This window comes from Thalassophryne amazonica, chromosome 23 (assembly GCF_902500255.1).
Source record: "Thalassophryne amazonica chromosome 23, fThaAma1.1, whole genome shotgun sequence".
NCBI classification, from domain to species: domain Eukaryota; kingdom Metazoa; phylum Chordata; class Actinopteri; order Batrachoidiformes; family Batrachoididae; genus Thalassophryne; species Thalassophryne amazonica.
Window position 1 is genome coordinate 18,031,446 of NC_047125.1, and position 22,864 is coordinate 18,054,309.

At 40.7% G+C, this 22,864-nt stretch overlaps 1 protein-coding gene across 2 annotated transcripts in view; it reads right to left on the minus strand.

The window, feature by feature from the left end:
* Positions 1–22,864, minus strand: part of kcnip4 (Kv channel interacting protein 4) — a 278,035-nt gene that overhangs the window by 182,386 nt on the left and 72,785 nt on the right. Inside the window, exon 1 of one of the 2 annotated variants that reach the window (XM_034164695.1) lies at positions 14,515–15,042. The exons of the other annotated variant lie outside the window; for it this stretch is intronic. Within the exon in view, the coding sequence (XP_034020586.1) occupies positions 14,515–14,599 (85 nt within the window). The 5' untranslated portion in view covers positions 14,600–15,042. Of the gene's footprint in view, positions 1–14,514; positions 15,043–22,864 lie in introns of those variants that run through there. 2 annotated transcript variants of the gene reach the window in all.

Below are 22,864 nucleotides of genomic sequence, written 5' to 3' on the forward strand. Positions count from 1 at the left end.
GGAAAAAAGATCAGAACAATACAGTATTCCTGCTTTTCCTCAAACAAAAAAGAAAAGTTTTGTATTTACAGCTCACATTGAGGAGCACGCACTGCCGCTCTGTTTCACTGCATCCACCATGTTATGAAACCACCCCTGGTCATGACTGTCAACCAGACAGACATCTGTGGACCATTCTGCCATCACTAGGTGATACATAGATATTCCCTTGACCATGTCCAGCCTCTGATGTTGACCATAGTGCTCAGTGAAATGCACCACATGACCATGAGTAGGACTAAACGCAACCTCATGATGAAAGTAGTAGATATTAAAAGCACAAAATCACAACATACATTTCAAAATAACTACTGCTTTCTTGCCCTTACTGGACTATGGTGATGTCGTGTATAGGTTGTCTACAGTCCCTGACCCTGCTGTATCATTGTGTCTTGAGATTCATCACTGGGTGGAACCGCCTCACCCACCACTGTGAGTTGTATGCCAAAGCAGGCATGCCCTCTTTGTCTGTTTGGTGATATACACATTGGATGATTCTAGTTTACAAAACGCTTATTGGTCTGGTTCCGACCTATTTATCCGGTTTACTTCAAATATCTGAAAGCCATTATGTTATGTTTTTCATGTACCTCGTGTCTGCACTGAAACGGGAAAGAATGCCTTTAGTTTTTCAGCTCCATTTGACTGGAATGTTCTCCGATCCAAACTGAAACTGTCCAGACTGACTTCCTTGAACACCTTCTGGTCTATTTTAGGAGATTGGGAATGGGATTCTTTTGCACAATGCTTTTGTTTCTAAATCTAAATCTCTTTGAGACTTTACATTGTGTACAATCTTATTATGATCAAGATGATTGTATTTTATTGATCACCAATGTTGCCATGTTGATGTTAACCTGTGCACTATGATGTGTGCTGCTGCCTTTCTTGGCCAGGTCATACTTGTAAAAGAGATTTCGATCTCAATGGGTAAAATAAAGGTAACTATTATTATAAGACTTTTTACACAAAAATTATAGACCCAAGATTAGAATTAAAGGTCTTGGAAGAACAGAAATGGCACCCCCAACTCAAGTCATTGCACTACTGACCAATCAACATTTGAGTGAATGACTGATTGCAGAGATCAAAACAGGCATTTGGGGGGTTTATGGGGGTATCTGGGATCAGTATTAGATATAGCCATTGCAGATGACACAGGAGTGACCAGACTGCAACATCCTTGACTTACTTAAAACTCATGAATTCAGCGTTGGAGGTGGGACACAATGTTCAGGTCAAATAAATACTCTTTATTCTGTAGCACCCACAAAGCTAGGGGTCAGTGTGTTGTCATCAACACCAGTGTATAACAACAACAAAAATCCTGAGAGGAAACAGTCAAAGAATTTTAAACAAGAAGCAAGCAACTAGGGTTTTTGTTGTTATTGTTATTATTGCAGGCATTCTGCACTGCAATGCCTCAGTTCCTAAAATTCACCGTGGTGTGTCTCACAGCAAGCACTGCACTCTGCAGATTGTCACTCCATTGGACTGGATATACACTCTGGAAGTATATGTGTTCAGAGCTCATTACATAGCCAGCTGGGGACAAGAGCGAGTCTTTCTCAATGACACACCAATGTGAGAAACGGCAGCAATCTGCCCCACAGGGACAGAAGGTGGCGGGTGTAATTAAGAATTAAAACATTGTTTACACTACCTGCCTTGATGTACAATGCTCACATGTATATACAGTATTGTTCTCATACTCATGCAGGGTTGTGCCTTGAGGTTGCAACTGAAAATCCTCAAATAATTACATGTGTCATGTAAAGATCCTGATGTAGTCATGAAAAAGACAAAGATCACATGCTTTAAACTACCACCCACTTTCTACCCCTAGAGAACATCATCAGAGAACAAGTGCAGCTTTCAAATGCCCTGGGAGAGAAAACATGTATTCAATGCCCATGGGTGTGATGGTTTAAAAATTGAATGTCTGGGCTGATGGATTGCTCTTGTGAGGAAGCAGAAACTGATTGTGCCATAGATCACCAAATACCTGCAGTGAAGCATATCATCAGTGGATGAAATACTTTTTTGCCTCACTGTAGTTTATATGCATAGTTGAGCGCAGTTACTATCATTTCTAGGGTTCAGTATTCAGACGCACCTTACAAAAGCAGGTTCATGATATGTATGTTCTTGGATGCTGCTTGTATTCACAATAAAACTGAATTAAACCACTTAAGTAAATAAAATCGGGCACCTTATAAGTTCCATTCTCACTTTCAAGAATGAGCATCCCAGATGGTCACAGTTTGAAATAGAAATCCAACAATGAATCAGTTATTAAATGTTCTTGGAATTAACTGATACATCGGTCAGTTATTTTTTCTATTAAACAATGTTTAGCTGCAGTCCTAGCTTGAAACATCCATACCGTGGAAACCCTCAGTTGCTCCTGGAGGATGTCCTTGATGAATGGTGATATTCTGTCATCATGCCATGGAGTAATTTTAAAAGAGGTAAGATTATCAAGATGTTAAATATTTTCTTTTTTGCCCAGAACTTTAAGACTTTGGTAATTCTTGTATTCCCATGAGGTGCATTGTCATACATATCATTGGGAGTTTTTTATTTTTTATTTTTTTGGCTATGCTAATGTATTTATGCTAAAGTTATACTTGCGGTGTACTATGGCCATACTGACACAGGTCTGTTAATTCACCACACAACCCTTCATTTTACACTGGTTTGTGATGTTGCCATTCCATCTCACAGTACTTCAAAAGACATTTTGGCACTAAGGATACCAAGTGACATTTTTGTTGTTGTTTTTTGTCACATTCATACAAGAATCATAAGGTGTGCTTTCAGAAATAAAGGTTGAGTTTCAAAATTCTCCACACATTCCTTATTGGGGAAAGGCCAGGTCCAGGACCCATGTCCTGGACCTGACAACCCCATAGCATGATCGACCCTAGCTTTTGGTCTTTTGGCTGACAGTCTGGATGGTCCTTTTCTTCTTTGATCACAAGCACGGAGTTCATTTCTTCAAAAGAAAAAAGTTCAAAAAATTGGCCACTGACCACTATCCACATTTCCAATGTTGTGATGTTGTGTTGGAAATGTCCCCAAGTAGAGAGGACATAATTTATTTTCATTTATATGGCGCCAAATCACAACAAAGTTGCCTCAAGGTGTTTCACACAAGTAAGGTCTAACCTTACCAACCCAGAGAGCAAGCAAACGGTGACAGTAGCAAGGAAAAATTCCTTCTGATGATTTGAGGAAAAAACCTCAAGCAGACCACACTCAAAGGGGTGACCCACTGCTTGGGCCATGCAACAGACAATTGACAAAACAATTGACAAAATGAATATACAGGAAATTTTGCCGGTGCACAGAACGGGAGGGTTGCAGAAGTAGACACCACACCCATTTCTGGATGGAGCCACACCTCAAACAAAGAGAAAAAAAAAAACAATCAGGCCTAGGAAAGACAACAAATACAGTATAATTTGTCAGCATTAAGCAACAAGGTGACCGCCAGCCACTAGCCCTAAGCTTCACTAAAAGACCCAGATTTTAGATAAAGTTGAGGCCGCGGAATGCTCCGTTTCCTAATAAAATTAATTTAAAAAAGAGTAAAAAGCATAGTAACATACTATGCCAGTATGCTAATCATACAAAAGGGAAAATAAGTGCGTCCAAGTCTGGACTTGAAAGTCTCTACAGAATCTGACTTTTATTTATGCAGGAAGATCATTCCACAGAACAGGGGCACGATAAGAGAAAGCTCTGTGACCTGCAGACTTTTTATTCACCATAACGGTACTTCACTGTAATGCCAATAGAATCTATCTTTTGGACGCAGGTCGGACAAGCTGGCAACAAGTGTTGGAAAGGAAAATCTCTCTGCCAACACGACTGTCCTGAGAGCCAAGAAGTACAGAAGAGGAGTGGTAAGATAATTTCCCGTTTGTGTCGGGAAATAAGAAAGTGATGGCAGACTGATTACAATCCAAAATGTCAAAAGCATACATCCTGCCTCTTGCAAATTTTATTCTGTTTTTTTAATCAAAGTGGCACTCAGCAAAAAATCTGTTAAATTTCACATGGATCAATGTCTTTCACCAAAAGTAATCCACGACCAATCAAAGTTGAGAGCAGCCATTTATTGTCACAAACATAAAGCAACAAAAGTCCTTTATATATATATATATATATATATATTTTACTATCATGCTTGGTGGGTTATAACCTCATGCCAAAAAGTCTCATTGTCCAACAGGGTATTATGATGCTAAAGTTTCACTTGTTTCCCTCAGGTTTCCTCTTCTCCTTCCTCTTCAAAGGTGTATTGATTCCCATTGCGTTGGCATGGTTGCAGTCCCAGTAATTGCTTGTTAACGGTGCGTGGAGGACATTGTCTCTCGTATCACTGTGTCTGGGACACTGGGTTCACTTTTGCCACAAAGCCGATGGAGAGCGAAAACAGGACCAAGTGGGCAACATTTGAAACCCAAAGAAATGCTACCTCAAAGCTGGCAGGAGGAGGAAGCCTGCCTGGGAGCAAGAAGAAAGGAATAAAAAGGTGATACCAGTCAGCAGAAACTTTTTAATTTAACAAAAGTAATAATCGCTGGAGAGCACTGGGGTAATAAAACAACAATGAACAAAGAAAAGAAGTGTATACCAAACAAAGACTTCCCCTCTGCAATTTGAAGGGTCACAGTCTTATTTTCCTAAATCATTTGCCTTCAGTATACTATAAGGCTCAGAATAATATCAATAATCTACTTTTGATTCTACTTCTTGGTTTGTTTCTTCACACATACCCATTCAGGGGACAATACATTTACTCCTGATTCAGGAAACAAAACTGGAACTGAAGCAGGCCCACCAAACTAAAAATAACCCAACCAGAGGCCTCTTGTTAGCAAGCATTAGTGCAAATTACAAAACGGATTACACCGGCTAGCGAAGATGACGTTAAATGGATGGTGGCATGGGCTAGCCACAAACCAGAAAAGACAAGAGGGGAAATGTAGCCCACGCAAGGTAGAATTTGTTGGAAGTTGTGGTGGCAAAACCAGTCAGTAACCTCAGAAAGCCCATAACTTTGAAACAGTCAGTTCACCTGCTGTTTTTCTTTTTAAACATCTAATTCACATACATACACAGGGCCAGCCCAGGTGTGCACTGCAGTCCATGATTTGCATGCACTCTGAGCAAATGCAACAGATGGTCTAATGTTGACTTGACAATTCAGGTTTGAGTTTGGAGTGTGTTGCTATTTACAGTCTGCCAGACTTTGCTACATTGACATGGTGCATTTGGGTGATGGGCCATGAAAGAGGGAAGAAGAAAAAAAAAAGTCTATTCCACAGTTTATGCTAATAACAGATTAGATTAATCTACCACCACTTCCCAATCCTGGTCATCAGGACCCAAGGTACTGTGCATTTTCCATTTCTTTGCGCAATAATTGCACATAGCGTGACAATTCAGGTGTGCTCCATTGTTCAGACAGCTGTTGACTGGCTGAACAAACCTGACACAGCTGATGTGCTCTCAGTAGCTGAAGGACAAATGGAAATTTTGCAGTACTTTTCATCCTGGGGACTTGCACTGGATTTGTCAAAGGCGTCATGCCAGTGTCTGGTAATTTTTGTGAAAATCTAATCTCTGAGCATCCTGACATTTTTCATTCAACCATTTTAGAAATTTCTCTGGCATATTTTCACTTTATATGGCAACTTCAGCATTTCAAAGTCCACCTTTTAGCAATTGTTTTCATCCATATTTAAGAAGAATGCCTTCAGATATATCATGCTCCAACAGCTGACACATGCAAAAACACTGTTCAAAAAATATCAAAGAAAAAAACATATATAAGGTTTCTGTGTTAGTGTCTCAAACATATTTATTATACCTACAAGGAAGGATACTGAAAGGCAACAGCAAATTTAGATTACCAAGTCGAGGCAGAGGGTACGAAATACATGCACTATCAAAGAAACACTTGTGGCATTACACTTTGTTTTCAGTTCTCATTTTTCTTTAACTTTCAACATGCACAAGTCCATCAATTCAAGACTATTTTAAAATAAGGATTTTTTTTTTCCCCCAAAAAAGGCTGCCAAAAGCTTGCGTCATTGAAAAGCCACAGGAGAAAGACTTCCTCCTTTGCAGCCGTGTCAGTCCTGTCATTGGATTCTTTTTGACACAGATTTCAACATAAATGATGCTCTGTTATCAGTACCTGATGACTCACACAACTTCAATTTGAGTTTAAAGGTGACTTTGTCAAATCACACCGACAATGCTTTGTCACAATGTAAAGGATAAATGAAGAAATGTCAATCATACATCAAGATGACTGATAGGCAGGTAATGAAAACTGTGGGAACATATGTTCCAGTTTCACTGGAAAAGTTATAAGAAGAAAAATGTAACATTCCTGTTGTGCCTATACATCTGCAAACAGACTTGCAGATAGTTCATCACTCGGTGGTCTCCAGAATCATCTTCTACGCTGTAGTGTGCTGGGGCAGCACGCTGAAGGCAACCGACATGAAAAGATTCAACAAGCTTATCAGGAGAGTTGGCTCTGTCCTGGGGGTTGAGCTGGAGTCCGTGGTGGAAGTGTCAGAGAGGAGGATGCTGAGGAAGCTGCTCAGCATCCTGGACAACACCTCCCACCCCCTACATGCCACACTGACATCTTGTCAGACGACCTTCAGCCACAGACTGAGACCACTGAGGTGCACCACAGAAGGTCTTTCCTACGTGTGGCAATCAGACTGTATAATTCCTCCTCCTTCTGCAGGTTGAATACATAATGAACAGAGCTATTCACAGTTATTTAGAATACATTTGTTGTAGGTATTGTACTCTGGTGTTGTACTCTGGTGAAATATTTTCCTTCAGGATACATAAAGTTGATCTTCACACACAATCACATTGATGCTTGACACTCATCTGCACATAGGAAGCAATTAGTGGTTCAGTGCCTTGTAAAAGGTTGGGTAGCCTGGAATTTAACCAGACACCTCTTGGTTAAAAGGGAGTATATTCTCTTCATCTTACATTCATGTACAGTAGTGTTCAGAATAATAGTAGTGCTATGTGACTGAAAAGATTAATCCAGCACACATGGCTGAACGGTCCTGAAATTTTGAGTAAAACCAGAGGTTGTTTCCATACAGACAGAACTGTGGTGCTTTAGGGCTGTTAACATTAACATGGTACTTTGTAATATATATTTATGAGGAACAGCAAGTAAGAAATTAACCTTTTTATACCTTTATAGTTTTTATTTTTATTGTTATTTACTTGAGCTCTGCACAAGAATTCCTATGCACCCAAACCTTGCATGCACGTACAAATGGCAAATGTCTTAAATCTAAAATTTCTCGCTCTGCACAATATTAACAATGCTTTTTGTGAACATGATTGACATCGCTATGTCATATACGTTATGTACAGTCGCTTCCCAGCTGTGAACTTCAACATACAGGTCAACAAATAAATTAAATTATCCAACTTACAATCGACTTGATATTCTGGCAGCATTCCATTTCTGACTGCAGTAAACACTGCTCCTCTTTTACATACTTGAGATTGTTTTACAGTACTTTCACAGGCCTACAGTTTCAGTCAGTCAATCTGGACGACTTAATTCCCACAACATGGTGAAGTACTGTGTACAAGGCCACAAACGGCGCAAACAATCAGTGCTGCTCTGGATTTAGAGCAGCCATTCAACTGTAACCGGAACCCCAAAGGAGACAGGCACACAATGATACAGAGAGCCACGGAACTGGACCGGCCAGACAGCTGATATGGACACAGATATCACAAAGTTCTTCTTGCCAAAAAAGCAGCAAACCTTGTTAAAGGGGTCACGCCGAAAGGTCATCACGCAAGGTTATAAGAACACTTTTACCAAGTGACACCGATACTTAATCTTCTCTTTCCATTATGTAAGAGAGTTGAGGATAATGTTTTTATCCGCAGTCACCAGTGAGGCTCAGTTAAAGAAATCAGAGCTACAATATGCTGCAGCAAAAAAACAAGGGCAACGCAAAGCGTGGCATATGTCACACTCGTATGATAAGCTGGTGCATGGTTTTATAGTAGAGATGATAATGAAGTCTGGAAAGTATTTCTATTGCGATAAACTGACACTTTAATAGATGGTATATAGTGTGTGTATAGCAAAAGATGGTCATTTTGTTATTTGTATGTGGTGTGTTGACCCCAATTTTCAAAATGAGCATTCCTCCTCCAATACAACATCAGGAAATGGTTTCAATCAGATGACTCAAGTCAGGTTTGGGAGCATGCCCTGGTGCTACATGTTGACACATCCATAACATCACAGAACCATGGGTCTTGGATGCCCACCAAGTCGGCAGAGAACTGGTCCATTCCCACATCTCTAAAATAACCATCCATCTACCACAGGCAGGTGAAACCTGGGCATCCCCTTGACCTTCTACAGCTAACTGGGGTCATCAACACTCAGACACCTGCATGCTGGGAACATGCACAGAGAAGCAAATCAGACTTTATGTACTGGACAGAAACTCCAACTGAGATGGCACTTGTCTCTGTCACACTGGATAACAGACACCTGCCATTTTTGAAAGCAACCTTCTTCTCATCTCCTCCAACTCACCACCAAAAAATAGTTTTGATTAGACATGGTGTTCTTTTGTTATTGCCTGGAAACAAAAATCAAAATGGCAGTTATAATGGATGGATGGATGGACAATTGCCATTTTTGAGAGGAAAATTCCTCTATCCTCCCCAAACCAAAAGCTTACAGATGGATGTCCAGATGATCGACGGGGTAAAACCATAAGGCCCCCAACATCGCTGAGTCGGGGTGTAAAATTTAAAATTGTAATGAATGGTCTAAACACTGTATGAAAAAGTGCACCTCCACAAACATTGTTTGAAAGGTTTGTGTACAACACCTTTTCATGTTGTGATATTTGAGGGCTGGGAGATCATGCACTTTCAGAAGTGGGTTGTGGACCTATACTTTGATGCACAGTTTTGTCCAGATTTCCTGATTGTGATAGCTTTATCAGTAGAATGGGAAAGGCTGGCAATTTTTCCAATTTGTGTTTAACCCTCAGGTTGGCGAGTCCACATCAATGGGTTTTCCTGTTTCTGGACCCTTGAGGGATTTGAAATTATCTCACCTCATTATTTCAACTTTCATTACGGTGTTAACTAATCTCCCAAACAAAAAGAACTTTGGTTTCTCCATCAACTTTATAACTATAGATTTCAAAGCATGAGCTTTTAATGAATGACCACATGAGGGTTAATGAAATACGGCCCATTATGAGCATGCCGTATCCTCTAAACTACAGCAGATGAAAACAAGTGGTGTTCTCATTCCATTCAGAATGATGAGACTGTGGCACAGACATGACGCCAAGCCAATCTGCTGGTGAGTATCAAATAGGGATTATGGGCTTTAGATGTACCGTTGTCATGAGACAGGTGGAACATGACCTGCTAATAGTCATCAGGAAACCAAAGGAAACAAAGAAGAGCTCCAGCATCACTGGACAGGCCACAGTACACGTGCTCCTATACAGACAAGCCAAAGCACGTTTTTCACAGCACGCCACTTTGGTAGACTATGGGATTAGAAGCACCTTTACATCTTTGCTCACAATGGATACATACTAAAAATGTGTCCTCGCAGAAGAACTAGCTTTTTCCCCGAACATTTTTGGCTTGTATACATGCCAGAAGAGGGCCTGAAACTGAGAAGGATCGCAGTTTGTGAAGGTGACTGGGTACCTGAAGCTTGTGACAAGTGATCCCATCCCAATCCCCAAACGCCCCCTGCACCCATAAACGCATCTGAAAAGTGGGGGTTGTCTTATATTCAGGGCCGAGACCTTTACACAACACATTTGCACTTTTTCAAGTGATATACATCCAGAAACATAGGTGGCAACATGTTATACTCATGAAATAAGGGTGGACCACCACAAGCAACAGTGCTTTTCTTCTCAGATATCATTTACACTCATGCTGCAGAATGGCACTTTTCTGCATATTAATGCTGCAATCCCTCATCTACACAAGAACCTCAAGGTCACCATGAGAACCAGCAAATAGCAATCACAAATAATATAGTAAATCAAGTATTTACATTTCTCCCTAGAGTCCTTGCGCTTCTGTTCCCACATCAGATTCCAGTCCTTCCCTGATTGCTACATTAAGTCTATTTTGACATGCACAGGGCAGCTCTTTTTGTCCTCCTGCAATTTTACTTCAACATGGAAACCACATTATTTTCATTTCTCAAAGCGCATGAGAAGAGGTTTTGTCTTAATAAAGAGCACAGCAGAATCACACCACGTCGTGCGTGCACTTTTTACTTCACCCTTTCTTGCCTTCTTACAAGACTTTGCAATAGGCACAGTGCACTGGTGTATGTAGGTTTTTTTCTAGCCAGTGAAAACAGTTAAAAAAAAATTTGGAATGCCAACTTCCTTGTGTCTTCACTGAGGGCGTTTCGGGTGAGTACACTGTTTAATCTCACATCTTTACTAAAGTGGTGAGCAAGAGCAGAAACTCCCACCTGTGACTGACATGAACCATTTATGCAATCTCTCTTACATGCCTTGGAAAATGTCTGCACTGTGACTGCCCTGTTAGTTATGCGATAAATTTTCAGATCATGTAAATGAATTAGAATAAATTAGCTCCTTGGAAAAAAAACTAACAGTCAACATGCACCATTTGTATTGCAGGGGGAAACAAACGATTACAATTTACGTACCTGATAGAACAATAAAAATGAATTATCCAGAGATGGAAGGAAAAAAAATCCCTGCTTGGCATTTACCACAGCCCCACACTATCTAATAATATGAACGATGTGAAATATTGCAATTGTTCCACCGAGAGCAGTGCAGAGGAAAAATTTATTGTGAGTGAGCACAAAGCAACTGGACTGTCAAGTTAAATCAAATGACTTCAAATCAGTAAGAGTTGGTTAAAATACCTGAATTCAAACTCGGTTTAAAACAGAGTAAAAAAACAAAAAAAAAACAAAACAAAAACAAAATGGTAAGAGGTGACGAACCTGCTGGGAAAAGAACAGACAGAAGCCAAGATACCACGTAGGTGAACTATGGAGAACGAGTGCACCAGCTGAATATTTTCCTGCACAATTGACTGCCAAACAAGGGGGTCACTAAAACAATGCGCCATTAATCAGCCATCTATCAGAAATCTAAACCAGCATCATAAATCTTCTGGGAGGTTCAGTTACAAGATGTGGTTGAGCAACAAATACATTTCCACTGTTCAAAAAAAAACTGGATGTGTGCTGATGATGCTGCTCGGATTTATAACCTGGAGGGTTTGTGCGTGTGAGATCCCCTTGAACCTCACAAAAAGACTTATTGGGCAACAGCGCCAACATGCTGACGTGAATACGAATGCAGCAGCTGCTCAGCTTTTTCCACATACAGCTTCCATCAATAAATGATTGTGTGCGTGTGCTCAGTGAAGACACCGTGTAAATTAGGCCTGACTGGTGTTAGATTTTCTCCAATTCGTGACAGATAATAACACCCAAAAGTGTTTTTTCTTTCTTTGTTCAAAATACTGATAAATGCAGATTTTTAAGAAAACCATTTATGGTTGTGATGGACAGCAAACATTCCCCATCACATTATTCTATACCTGTTGGATTGCCCCGGCTGGGGGGGGCCCAAGTTGTCAACAATGCAATGGCCGAGCCCATTTTAGGATAATCAGCATCTTAATTAAAACTACATGCATCATTTGCAGCCCAGTAACACGGATCCAAAGCATTTTCATTCTGGACAACCTTATTTTTAATAATCTGCAGCACAATCTGTGCAGGATAAATTAATCTAATGCATTCATAACATACAAGGGAAATAAATTTGAAAGTGACAATTCATCAGCAACACTTAAAGGGGTCGTATTCCACAAAAATCACTTGATGGTTGGGTTTTTTTTTCTTAAACATCAATGTCCTGGAGAAAGTGGGGTGGAGTGCTACATGGTAAATCTGACTGGCAGGTGGTTCCCAAAAAGTGAATGACAGTACAAAGAGGGGACAGGTGAGGGAAGCCACAAAGATGCCAGTGACAACTCCAAAAGAGTTGCCGGCTTCTGTGGCTGTGAGAGGAGAAATTGTGTGGGGAAACTACAGAAACTTTTGTCTGCTTTATTACAAGTTACAGACAAGACTTTAACCATGGACCGTTTCTCTTCACGTGCACAGAAACCTATAACTCCTTCAGAGTTGTTGAGGTGGCTTGGAGGCTTTCCTCACGATTCTCTTTCATACACGGTCAGTCAGTTTTTGAGATCTGACCACTCAGCACAGACTGAACATACTGAATTGTTTCCATTTCTTAATGATAAATGTAAACGAAGCCCAAGACATATTGAGTGACTTGCATATGTACATGTATCCATCCCCCTGAATGGCTATCAAAAACTGTCTGTAAAAGTGATGATTTTGTTTAACCAGAATATTTAAATTTAGTTGGTTTCATTATGCACAACCTCTGATAATGAATTCTACATTATAATAGCTGTAATACCAAAATGTACAATGCATTTTTTAAACTAAACCCCTTCAATTTAAGCTGGACTGTATTTGCACATTTTCATCTTCATGGCACAGGGACTGTGCACATCCATATTTCCTTCAATGCATTTTCTTGTGCAGTGGTTGAGAAAATTCCATCTAAGCCAGAATCCCTCTTCACAATTTAGTCAATAACTTGGCACAAGCTCCATAATTGGCTGAGTCCAAAGGGAAATACTGTACATCCGGACTTTTATTTAACACAATAAATAATTAATAGGTATAAACACATATGTAATCCACAGTGGGGTATGAAATAACATTGCTTCGCTTCAAACCTTTGAGGACAGTGAAGATGGTTACTCATGTGTTGCTATCAGCATCAGAATTGCAGCATAATCTCAATGACCTGTTGGCAGCTCCAGCAACTGACAGCAAATTCCTGCAACAAGTTCAATATTTCCCATGACGCTGTATTTACTGGTACGACTGGAGAGGTGTGGGCATGTACACCTATTAGAGATCAGCCCAATATCGGAATGACTCCTACCTCCCATCCTCCACTTCCTTCCCTTTTCCTCCTGAAGGTCATGGAGCCTGTAGAAAGTAGGCTATCGCTCCATAGGGATATAAGTGAGATTGAGTTAATGCTTTATATCACTGCATTTTGGCAATATTTGAAAGGATGAATAAAGAAGTACCTGTCAGCAGAGCCGTCTCACACGTTTAAAAGTATGTTGAGATTCATTGGCGTGTTCATATTGCAACTCTCTGGAGCTTGACACCATCTCACTCATGCAGCGAGATAACCAACAACTTACTCTGCAGCAGTGCTCAGTTAATACAAAAGCAATACTGCAGTATCACATCTCCATATATACTGCCAGTGTGGTCGCATTTTAACAAATCACATCGTACGTATTGCTCCCGGCAAATCTCGTTAAGACTAGGGATAAGATGTTTCCTTGTAATATTGATGCCAGAGGGAAAAATAGAAAAAAAGAATGATAAACTGTTTCAATTCCAAAGTACACAAATAAGTTCTATTATAACAGCATTTTGATAAAGGTCTGCATGGTTGTGGGGAAAAACAGGACGGGATGATTCTGAGTCTGTGGCACAGCGAAGCACTATAGAAAAACTTGCATTATTTATAGAGAGCTCTATGGTCAATGTACAGAAAGGTTGATACACAAAACCTTCTGCTGTCGGCAACAGCTGCAGCAGAAACTTTGACGATTAAGTGCTGCCCGCATTATTTGTTTGGGAATTCACAATGGTGCTTATGACAGTTGCTTACATCGCCCTCGTGCGACAGCAAACAACGCAGTCGGTGAACTGCACAACTCCATCAGCCCTGAATGCAATGATACATTTATTAAAGTTTTGTGTTGATATTACCAAAACTGCAGAGAAATAATTGGGTCTCGTCTTGTGTTGTATCAACTTATTACATTCACCCCCAGAGCCATCTAAGATTTTTTATTAGTAATTCTGCAGCGTGCAACAGTCTGCTTTTATGAAAACTGTTCTCCACCGCTACGCAATTAAGCGCTTGATGCATAATAGAGGAACAATTGCAGCACAATAAAGAAATAAAATATTTAAAAAAATGGAAGCCAAAAAAAAAAAAAAAAGTATTTTTCCTGCAGAAGTCTAAACCTCTACTTTTTGATTATTTTCAACTTTCGCCTCTAATGTGCGTCTTTCTCCGCTTACACACGTGTGCACAGATGGTGATGCAGAGTAGCTCTTGAAGTGTAAATTTATACACGCGGCGTGTCAAGCGTCACCTCGGGACTATCAAATCCTTTTACCACAGCACGCCTCAACTGGACAAGTTCTGCCAGATGACCAAACACAAAACGTGTGCACTTGCCAAAAAAAAACCTGGCCGGAAGGAGTCTTACCGGTGTTCAAAGTGCCGGTGATGAGTCTGAACAGGTACTGTGCGAACTTGAAGATCTCTCGCTTGCACCTTTTCCTGCAGCTCATCTTTGCTCTGAGGGGAGTGGGGGAGTTTGAGGTGTCAGTTAGGTCAAAGGTCACGTCTGGGGTTAGATCCAGTGGGAACCTTTAGTTTGGCAAAGTCCCACGAGAATCCAGTGGCAGCACGGTGCTCCAGTGGTACGGCGCGGCGTGGCCCTTGGATCTGGTTGGAATGAAGATCATAAGTGAGTGGAGAGCAGCAAAGGGAGGCTCGTCTGGCGCATCTGTGTGTATCCAGGCTCCTCTTTGAAGCGGCTCCAGGGTGAGATGAGGTCCTGCACTCTCCTGTCAGGTCATTAATATTTTTTTTAGTGCCCTTTCTCTCTCTCTCTCTCTCTCTGTTTATCAAACACTTGTTTTTACTTCTTCAGACTTTTCCTTTTACTACAGACGACACCGCCGGCTACACACAGACACACTCCCACGCCTGTAGTTTGCCTGCTGCTCGCTCCGCTCAGCACCATCTGTGGGATGTTTTACCCTCGCTGACGGTTGCCATGGAGGAGTGGCCTGATTGGTCGGGGGAGGAGGAGGAGGCGGGGAAGGCGAGATATTGAGAGAGCGAGGAGTGGAGGAATAAAGGCGAATTAAGGGGAAAGTCACTGCCTTGGCGAATCAATGACAGTAGATTATTGGACTGCCGTGTGATGTGCAATTTAACGCTGACACGATGACAGTAATGGGAAGAGTGAAGCACGAGCTGCACAGAAACGGCGACAGTCGAGGAAAATATACATAAACATAAGTGTTGGACTTGTGATAATGAGACTTGTGTGATCTCAGGACCACTCAAGGGCATCATCAACTTCAGCAGTTATCAAAAACTAGACTCAATGGAGCTGTTTGATATGTGACAGCATTCAGTCAGTAAGTACACTTATGGAAACATATTTTACTCATTATTGCATGTGCATCTGGTTGACAGTCTCAAGTAGATCTGCTGAAATCTCCTATGAAATGAGACTGAAATTCTGCAGGTTCATTCTAGGACTCTTGCACCATCTCTGTGCAGAATGACCTTGGGATCGTTGTTTGTCCGCTAAGGTGGTGATAACATTCTGGGCCGATACAGACAGATGACAAATTACATTAATGAATCAATGACTGTAGCTCATACTGGCCCATTTGTTTTTTATTGTTTTTTACCTCCGCCAAGGAGGTTATGTTTTCAGTCGCATTTGTTTATCTGTTTTTTTTTCAGCATGATAACTCAAAAAGTTTTGAACGGATTTTGATGAAAGTTTGTGAAGTGGTTGGAAATGACAAGAGGAACAAGTGATTAAATTTTAGTGGTGATCCGGATCACGATCCAGGAATTTTTTAAAGGATTCTTCACCATTGCGGGATAGCGGGAATTTTGACATTCTAGTTTCTAACTCCACAAAAACAAGGCAGAAAGGCTTGAAAAAAAAAAAAATAGGGTGTAACATAGTCAAATGTTCTATCAAACAACAAAGTTTGGTGATGATCGGATCCGGATTCCGGATCTGGTGATCCAGGATATGCAAAAATATAGAGAAAATCGAAAAAGTGTCAGTGTGAGGTGACAAAAGAAGCAAGAGATGCACAACTAACACCAAATTGTAGCTGAATCTGTACTGATTCAGTAAGGTGTCATCACATTTGAAGTAGCTTCAAATGTTATGGAGTTAGATCCAGAAGAAAACCGCCATTACCAAAAAATCGTTTTTATACAATAACCTTTGAACTAATAAAGACATAAAAGTGATTCCAAGTTCTAGTGGTATGTTTTCATGGTCAAGGATGTCAAATATAAAGGAAAGAAAAGTGTATGTATCATAGTTTTGGTTGTAACACTGAATTGTTGAATAGATCACTGTGCCAAGGAGGGAATCTCTTTAGGGTCAGTGACCCTATGGCCTTGTTTAGAGAAGTGTTTCATAAATGTTAAAAAAAATTCATATATTTGCAGTTTAATTGAATAATAAATTGAATTTTGTCTCATTTGTTTGTCTATAAGCACATGCAATATCAATATCAGTGCTCAGATGACAGTAGCTTCTGCAAAAGGTGCAAGTTGCAATAAACTGTGATGCCAAGCGCTAAGGATACATGCTATCCAGTCACAGCAGATTAAACTTTCTTTTTTTTTTTACTACTGAGCAAACATCATTGTTAGACTTTACGTTCAATGATTCCACGGGGTGTAGATGTTATGGCGTCAGTGACCCCATGGCCTTGGCGGAGGTTTGCACTCTGAGTGCTTCTAGTTTGTTTTATTTTTTGGTGGCAGAGATGATTGTGCAGAGGAACGCGTGTACAACTGCTGATGTTCTTTAGTGGGTTGACAGAAAAGTACTAAACAGGATCAACTCTGCTCTAGTCATGAAATCTCATGAAATTTGGATAAGTGACCATAACATGTTTAGGGTCCTGGTGCTTCCTGTCTGTGCTATTTTAAGACTAAGACTAACCATTGACCAAAGGTGACTATGACTTTGTCTCAGGACATCCAGACATCCAGTCTCTCTGGATGTACTAAAGACTTTCATGATCCCTGAGTAATGCTGGAATGGCTGCCAAAGGTTTGGTTACTTCGGGAGACTCAGATGAGAGTTAACACTTGCATTGTGAGGGGCCATCCTTTGTAACACTTCGGACACATTGCACATAGGTACATGAATTTTGAGGACCCCAGCAGCTGGAAAAAGCCAAGGGGACAGCCACATTCCACCTGACTGCAGCAGAGAGTTGCCGTCTAGGACCTAGGGTAGTTCCATGGTGTGTTGGATATGGCTGCATGCAGCGTCGGTGCATGGTCACGGACATGATTTAACCATAGAATCTTACCTTTAACTTAAACTTGACGCTGACAACACTTGCTGTAGCATGACCTGAGGAACATTATGCACATTTGATCCAAATCTGACCGTAGTCATGATGAAGGAGAAGCAATTTTCCTGAAATTCACAAAGTGTAGACATAGAATCTGACCTATGATCTTGCGAAGTTTAATGCAGGGCCACTTGGAGAACCTTTTGTGCACACTCCTAACTGAACCATAAACTGATGGAGGAGAAGCAACATTTGAACACCATGAATGGTAATGATTTAAAAACCAAACAAAAACTCTTAGTAAGGCGTTGGGCCACCACATCCCACCAAAACAGCTCCAACACCACTTGGCATTGATCCTACAAGCCCCCAGGACTCACACTTTTCTTTTCTCACAATTCTCACACTTGGTGTTTTGATGATAGTGGTAGTGGAAAGTGCCACCTAACACATTGGTCCAAAATCTCTCACACATGTTCAACTGGACTGATATCTATTGAGTGTGAAGGCTCCTGGTGGACTAAGGATTGGGGGCATTGTCATTCTGGACGAGACCATTCTCATAGACATGCTTCAATACAGTATAAAGCAGCTCCCTCAGAACATTGTTGGTTTGAACTGCAGTGACCTTAGCCTCCAAGGAGATAAGTGGACCTAAACCATTCCAGTAAAACTGCCTCCACAGTGTAATGGAGACACTGGATCCTCTCACTGTCTGGGTCAACCATTTAAATTTAACTTTAATTTGCCCCCTGCCTGTAAGGGCTGTCAGGGGATTGTCCCACAGAGAAGGTTAAAAGAAATAATAAAGTGGGGGGAAAAAAACAGTATTCAAAGATTTGAAGGATTGTGCGAGACTTCTTTGTGGGTCAGAGCTGCGTAAAGAACTAGCACAGTGGTCTCAATTAGGTGAATAATTTACAAGGCACCTGTGGGCTGCAGCAGCAGTGCCTCGGGCAGTATTTTCTTCTTTCATAGCTTGTGACAAATAAAAATAGTAATTTTCAGTGTAGTTGTCAGGAATCCCATTTTGTTCCCAATTCTGCAAAATGAATGCACATTTTAGGTCAAAATCTGGCTTGTTCTTCTTAAGGTGTTAGCGGTTGGTGAAGTATGGTTGCCTTTATGTGAATTATTGTACAGAATTACCATACTCTTATTTATGGACTTTTTGTTTTTTTTAAATCATAAATGCGCCCGAAAGTGCTGTAAGTTTATTACTACAACTATTATTATTTCATCTATTTAAAAACTGTACAATAAGCTGAGGAACTGAAGCTGACTTAGCTAAAAGTAAATAAACTCAAAATTGCAACATATGAAAGAAAGAATATTCACTTCTTACAGGATAGTCGTGCACAGGTCTAACAGGAACAGAAGAAACGACAACAGGAGAAGTGGAATTATATTTAAAAAACAGTGAGTATAGTCTCATATGCAAGATGCAAATGGTCCAAACAGGCCGTCTTAATATTAGAAACAAACAAAACTACATTTCTTGTCAATCTAAAGTCTCCTATAGGCAGAATCCTCTTAAGGATCTGCTACCACCATCCTTCATCATCATCTTTGCTCAACAACCTTTCCTCTTAAACATGGAGCACCATCTCAACAGCTTCTGAGGACAGATCAAAGCAATGTGCAAGTACTTGAGGCACAGAGTGACACTTGACCATTGAGGTAGCGAAAGCGCGGCACCTGTTGCAGCACGGACCGATTTCACCTTTGGTCCTGCAGAGACAAAGTAGCAAACCATATGATATTAACCATCGCTGATTTGGCCTTGCAGGAGCTGTAACGTTCTGCACATAAAAAGGAAGTTGTGCACCAAGTTGGTGCCTCATCTGGGAGAAATACAGTATGGAGGTGTGTGTAATTGGCTATTTAATTCTATGGGATTAGAAACACAGTCAAACAGCAATGGACACTGATCATCTTTCCAGCACGGAGCCTGCTTCATTCTTCCCCCCCCATCACCGAATTGTACATTTTTTGGGGTGCAAATTTTAGCTCCTTTCAGCACAATTGCAATTAGGTTGGAAAGTGCCATGTCGCCAGAACATTAACTGCAGCAATTTGCACAAATAGCTTGCAAAGAGTTTAACTTTGGTTAAGTTGATCCAATAAATTCTCACCAGCAATTACAAGCAGCAGTAATGCTGCTAAACTCTGAAGTGACAGATGTCCAAATGGAGACTGTCATCATAAGAGTGAGCCAATCTTTAAAAAAAAAAAAAAAAAAAAATGGTTCCAGTAAAGAAGAATAAAGTAAATAATTGTTGGAAAAAAATACCAATAAGCAGTTATTAAATCACAAACTGTCCAGGTCCATCATTTTGTTAAACCACAGGGATAAATTCTGCTTGAGGATTAGGCAAAAACAGGTCGTTAGAAGTTTAATATTCGAGGATCAGTAAATTAAAATTTAAAATGCAGCGAAACAAGATGAGTGGAAAAAAAAAAAAACGGAGTTCATTTTGGCAAAAGCAATTTGCTTGAACGAACAAAGATTTGAAACGAGGGAATGAATCTGGCTTTCCCTTGAGCGTTAACCATGTTATCTGAACTGCAACCCCCCCCCCATGGCAATTTTCTTTCTCCACAGGCTTTAAATGTGAGCATTTTTCCCCCCGAAGTTGAGCCTTGTGCCGATGACAGCGGTAACACGGAATAGGCTCCACTCCAGCAGAAACTGACAGATATATTGATCATTTAGAAAACACTGACTGCTGTTGCACAAAAGGTGAGAACCACCATCATCAACACCTCAAATCAGCCCGGTGTGCTGGAAAGCTGCAGAAGGCATCTTGCCATTAACAACGGAGGAACCATTTACCATCACAGGCATCCTTGAGAAATGCACTTATGAAAAATAGCAGCAAAATATCCACCATTAATAACATTGAAAAAACAGAGCTGCTGAGGTACGCAACCATGAGACATTTAAAACTTTTAGGCTGTGATGATGTTGAAGAAGAGGATTTACTCTTAGTTTGAAGAACCTCGTGAATGAATATAAAACACAATGTAATTGGAATCCTTCTGGATGACCTTATAATCTCCCTATATGAATGAATAATAATCTGGCCCTTCAGAATTTGATTGGTGACTTTACATAGAAGAAAGCCCAGTCTTTCTACTGTATTTATCTTCTGCTTTCGGCTGCTCTCATTAGGGGGCGCCACAGCAGATTAGGCATTTCCATCTCATCCTTTCCGCCGCATCTTCCTCTGTCACACCAACCACCTGCATGTCGTCCCTCAGCACATCCATAAACCTCCTCTTCGGCCTCCCTCTTCTCCTTCTGCCTTGTGCCTTGTTGCATTAGGGCCCCTTGTTAGCTTGTTACACTACTGGTTAGCATGCCTTTCACAGTAAAACACTCCACTACACTGCTGCTTTGACTGTTACTCTTTGATTACACAGCACATTCATTAAAACTGAGTTAGCCACAGGAGCTTTACAGACTATATTTCTGCCAACAGCAATGGCAACCAGCAGACGACAGAAGAGTAGGGAAAACACTGCGGCATGACCACGCAATGACTCTTGAATAAACACCTGCTTTGGTCCAGACAGGCAACTAATCACACAGCCCCATCATTATCTCCAAAAATTACACATCTATCTGCAGCATGAGGCGTTGCATGGGCATCCTGTTTGCCTGGTTCAATCGCTGTGGTCCTCAGCAACCAGACACTTTCAAGCAATATCACTCGTGGGAAAAACGTGATCGATGGCCACATTATCACAGCTGACACAATCTCACGATGCATGTTACAGGCTGTGTTTAATTCAAAACAAAGCTATTCCAGCAGCTCATGGGAATTCTCTGGAGATAGCGAGTCGTCGTTGTGGCTCCATGGCTAGTGTCCAAGTCTCATGATGGCACACAATAAGACCACAATCTCCAAGACGAAAGGATCTGGAGCATCGGTCCGGCAAATTAATGACACCACAAGTTGTTCCAACAGAGAAAACAGACCTCAAGGTCATCTCCCTGGTGTGTGATCATTGCAACACAACTTGAGGTGTACACTCCGAAATCTCATCTGAGTGGAGTCATTTTGAACGAGTAGAGAATTTGAATAAACAAATGTTTCATAACTGCACCAAAACCCATCATTAAGAACTAAAGAGTGCCTCTGCAAACCCTGCAAGGCACATTATCTGCACATTGTCATTAGACAAGCACAGCTTAATGTTTTTCAGGAGCAGAATATATTACTGATCTGCAACTTACGCTGTGATGAGTACAGTCAAGTTCCAGCATATCAAGCATTAAGCAAACTATTAGCTTCCATGGAAACTACAGGAGGAACCCAACTAAATAAGTAAAGTCTGAAGAGACAAATCAATTAATTGGCATCAAATATGTTGAATATTCCTCTTTTGAATAGAAAAAGAAGTGCCAGTCTAGAATGTTAAGTTCATAATTGGATGATGATTAAGTCTGTGTGTTTGGGATTATTTGTTCAGGTTGCTGGATCGTAATCTTTCAACCTTTGGTGGTGCAAATGGTTTATATGTTGGGAATCATTTTAAAAATCACAACAACTTCACCTGGTTGCAACAAAGTGGATTATGTGCAACAGGAAAAATAAGCCTGGTTGTCAAATTCCTGATATGTCCGACTTAAACATGGTGTTCTGTAGTAGACTGATCTTTTGCAAGCCACATTCATGTGAAGTCAGCCATCTATAATCACAAATGCAAGTAAGAATTATTCCTTAACCAAGCACAATCACAAAATGCCATCACCATTTGTCACAACACACACACACACCAGAACGTTCAGCCACACAGAGCAGTGGGAGGACGCCACAATGGCAGCATCAAGTCAGGATGCTGCCCTCCATCTGTGGAATAAATCCTGTAAAACACCCGCAGTGGATTAGAAAAGTCAAGCTGAAAAAGTGAATGCAAACAAGTATACGGTACACTAAATTTGATGCATTCAATTACAAATGGGACAGTGAAGTCTGGGCTCTCTGCCCAGAAATGCTTACTGAACACACACATTCACCAGCCTCAAAATAAGGTGGTGATATGATGCATCGCTGCTAAACATGCACACAGAAAGAAAAATAGGACATTCTCACAGCAGAGAGACAGACAGTGATAATACACACACACACACAAAAAAAAAATCTACAATGTGCTTTCCCAAAAATCCTCAAATCCATTTCCAGTTCATTCAATCAATAATAACTGGATCAAATGCAAAAAGATTAAATTATACATATATTTAAATCCAGCCTGAAATAAACAAATCATTCACCAGTTAAACCTGCCACTCTTACTTTTTCATGAAGGTGCTTCAGCAACTTCACTGATGTGAATAATGTGGTCGCTGTGGCAGACCAACATTTTGCCATAATGACAGAGATATTAAAGGTCTCAGCTCAGGTCTGGGAGCCTCATGTCGCCGTATCCGCTACAATATGCAACAGTCTGTGATCCTAAATGGCAACC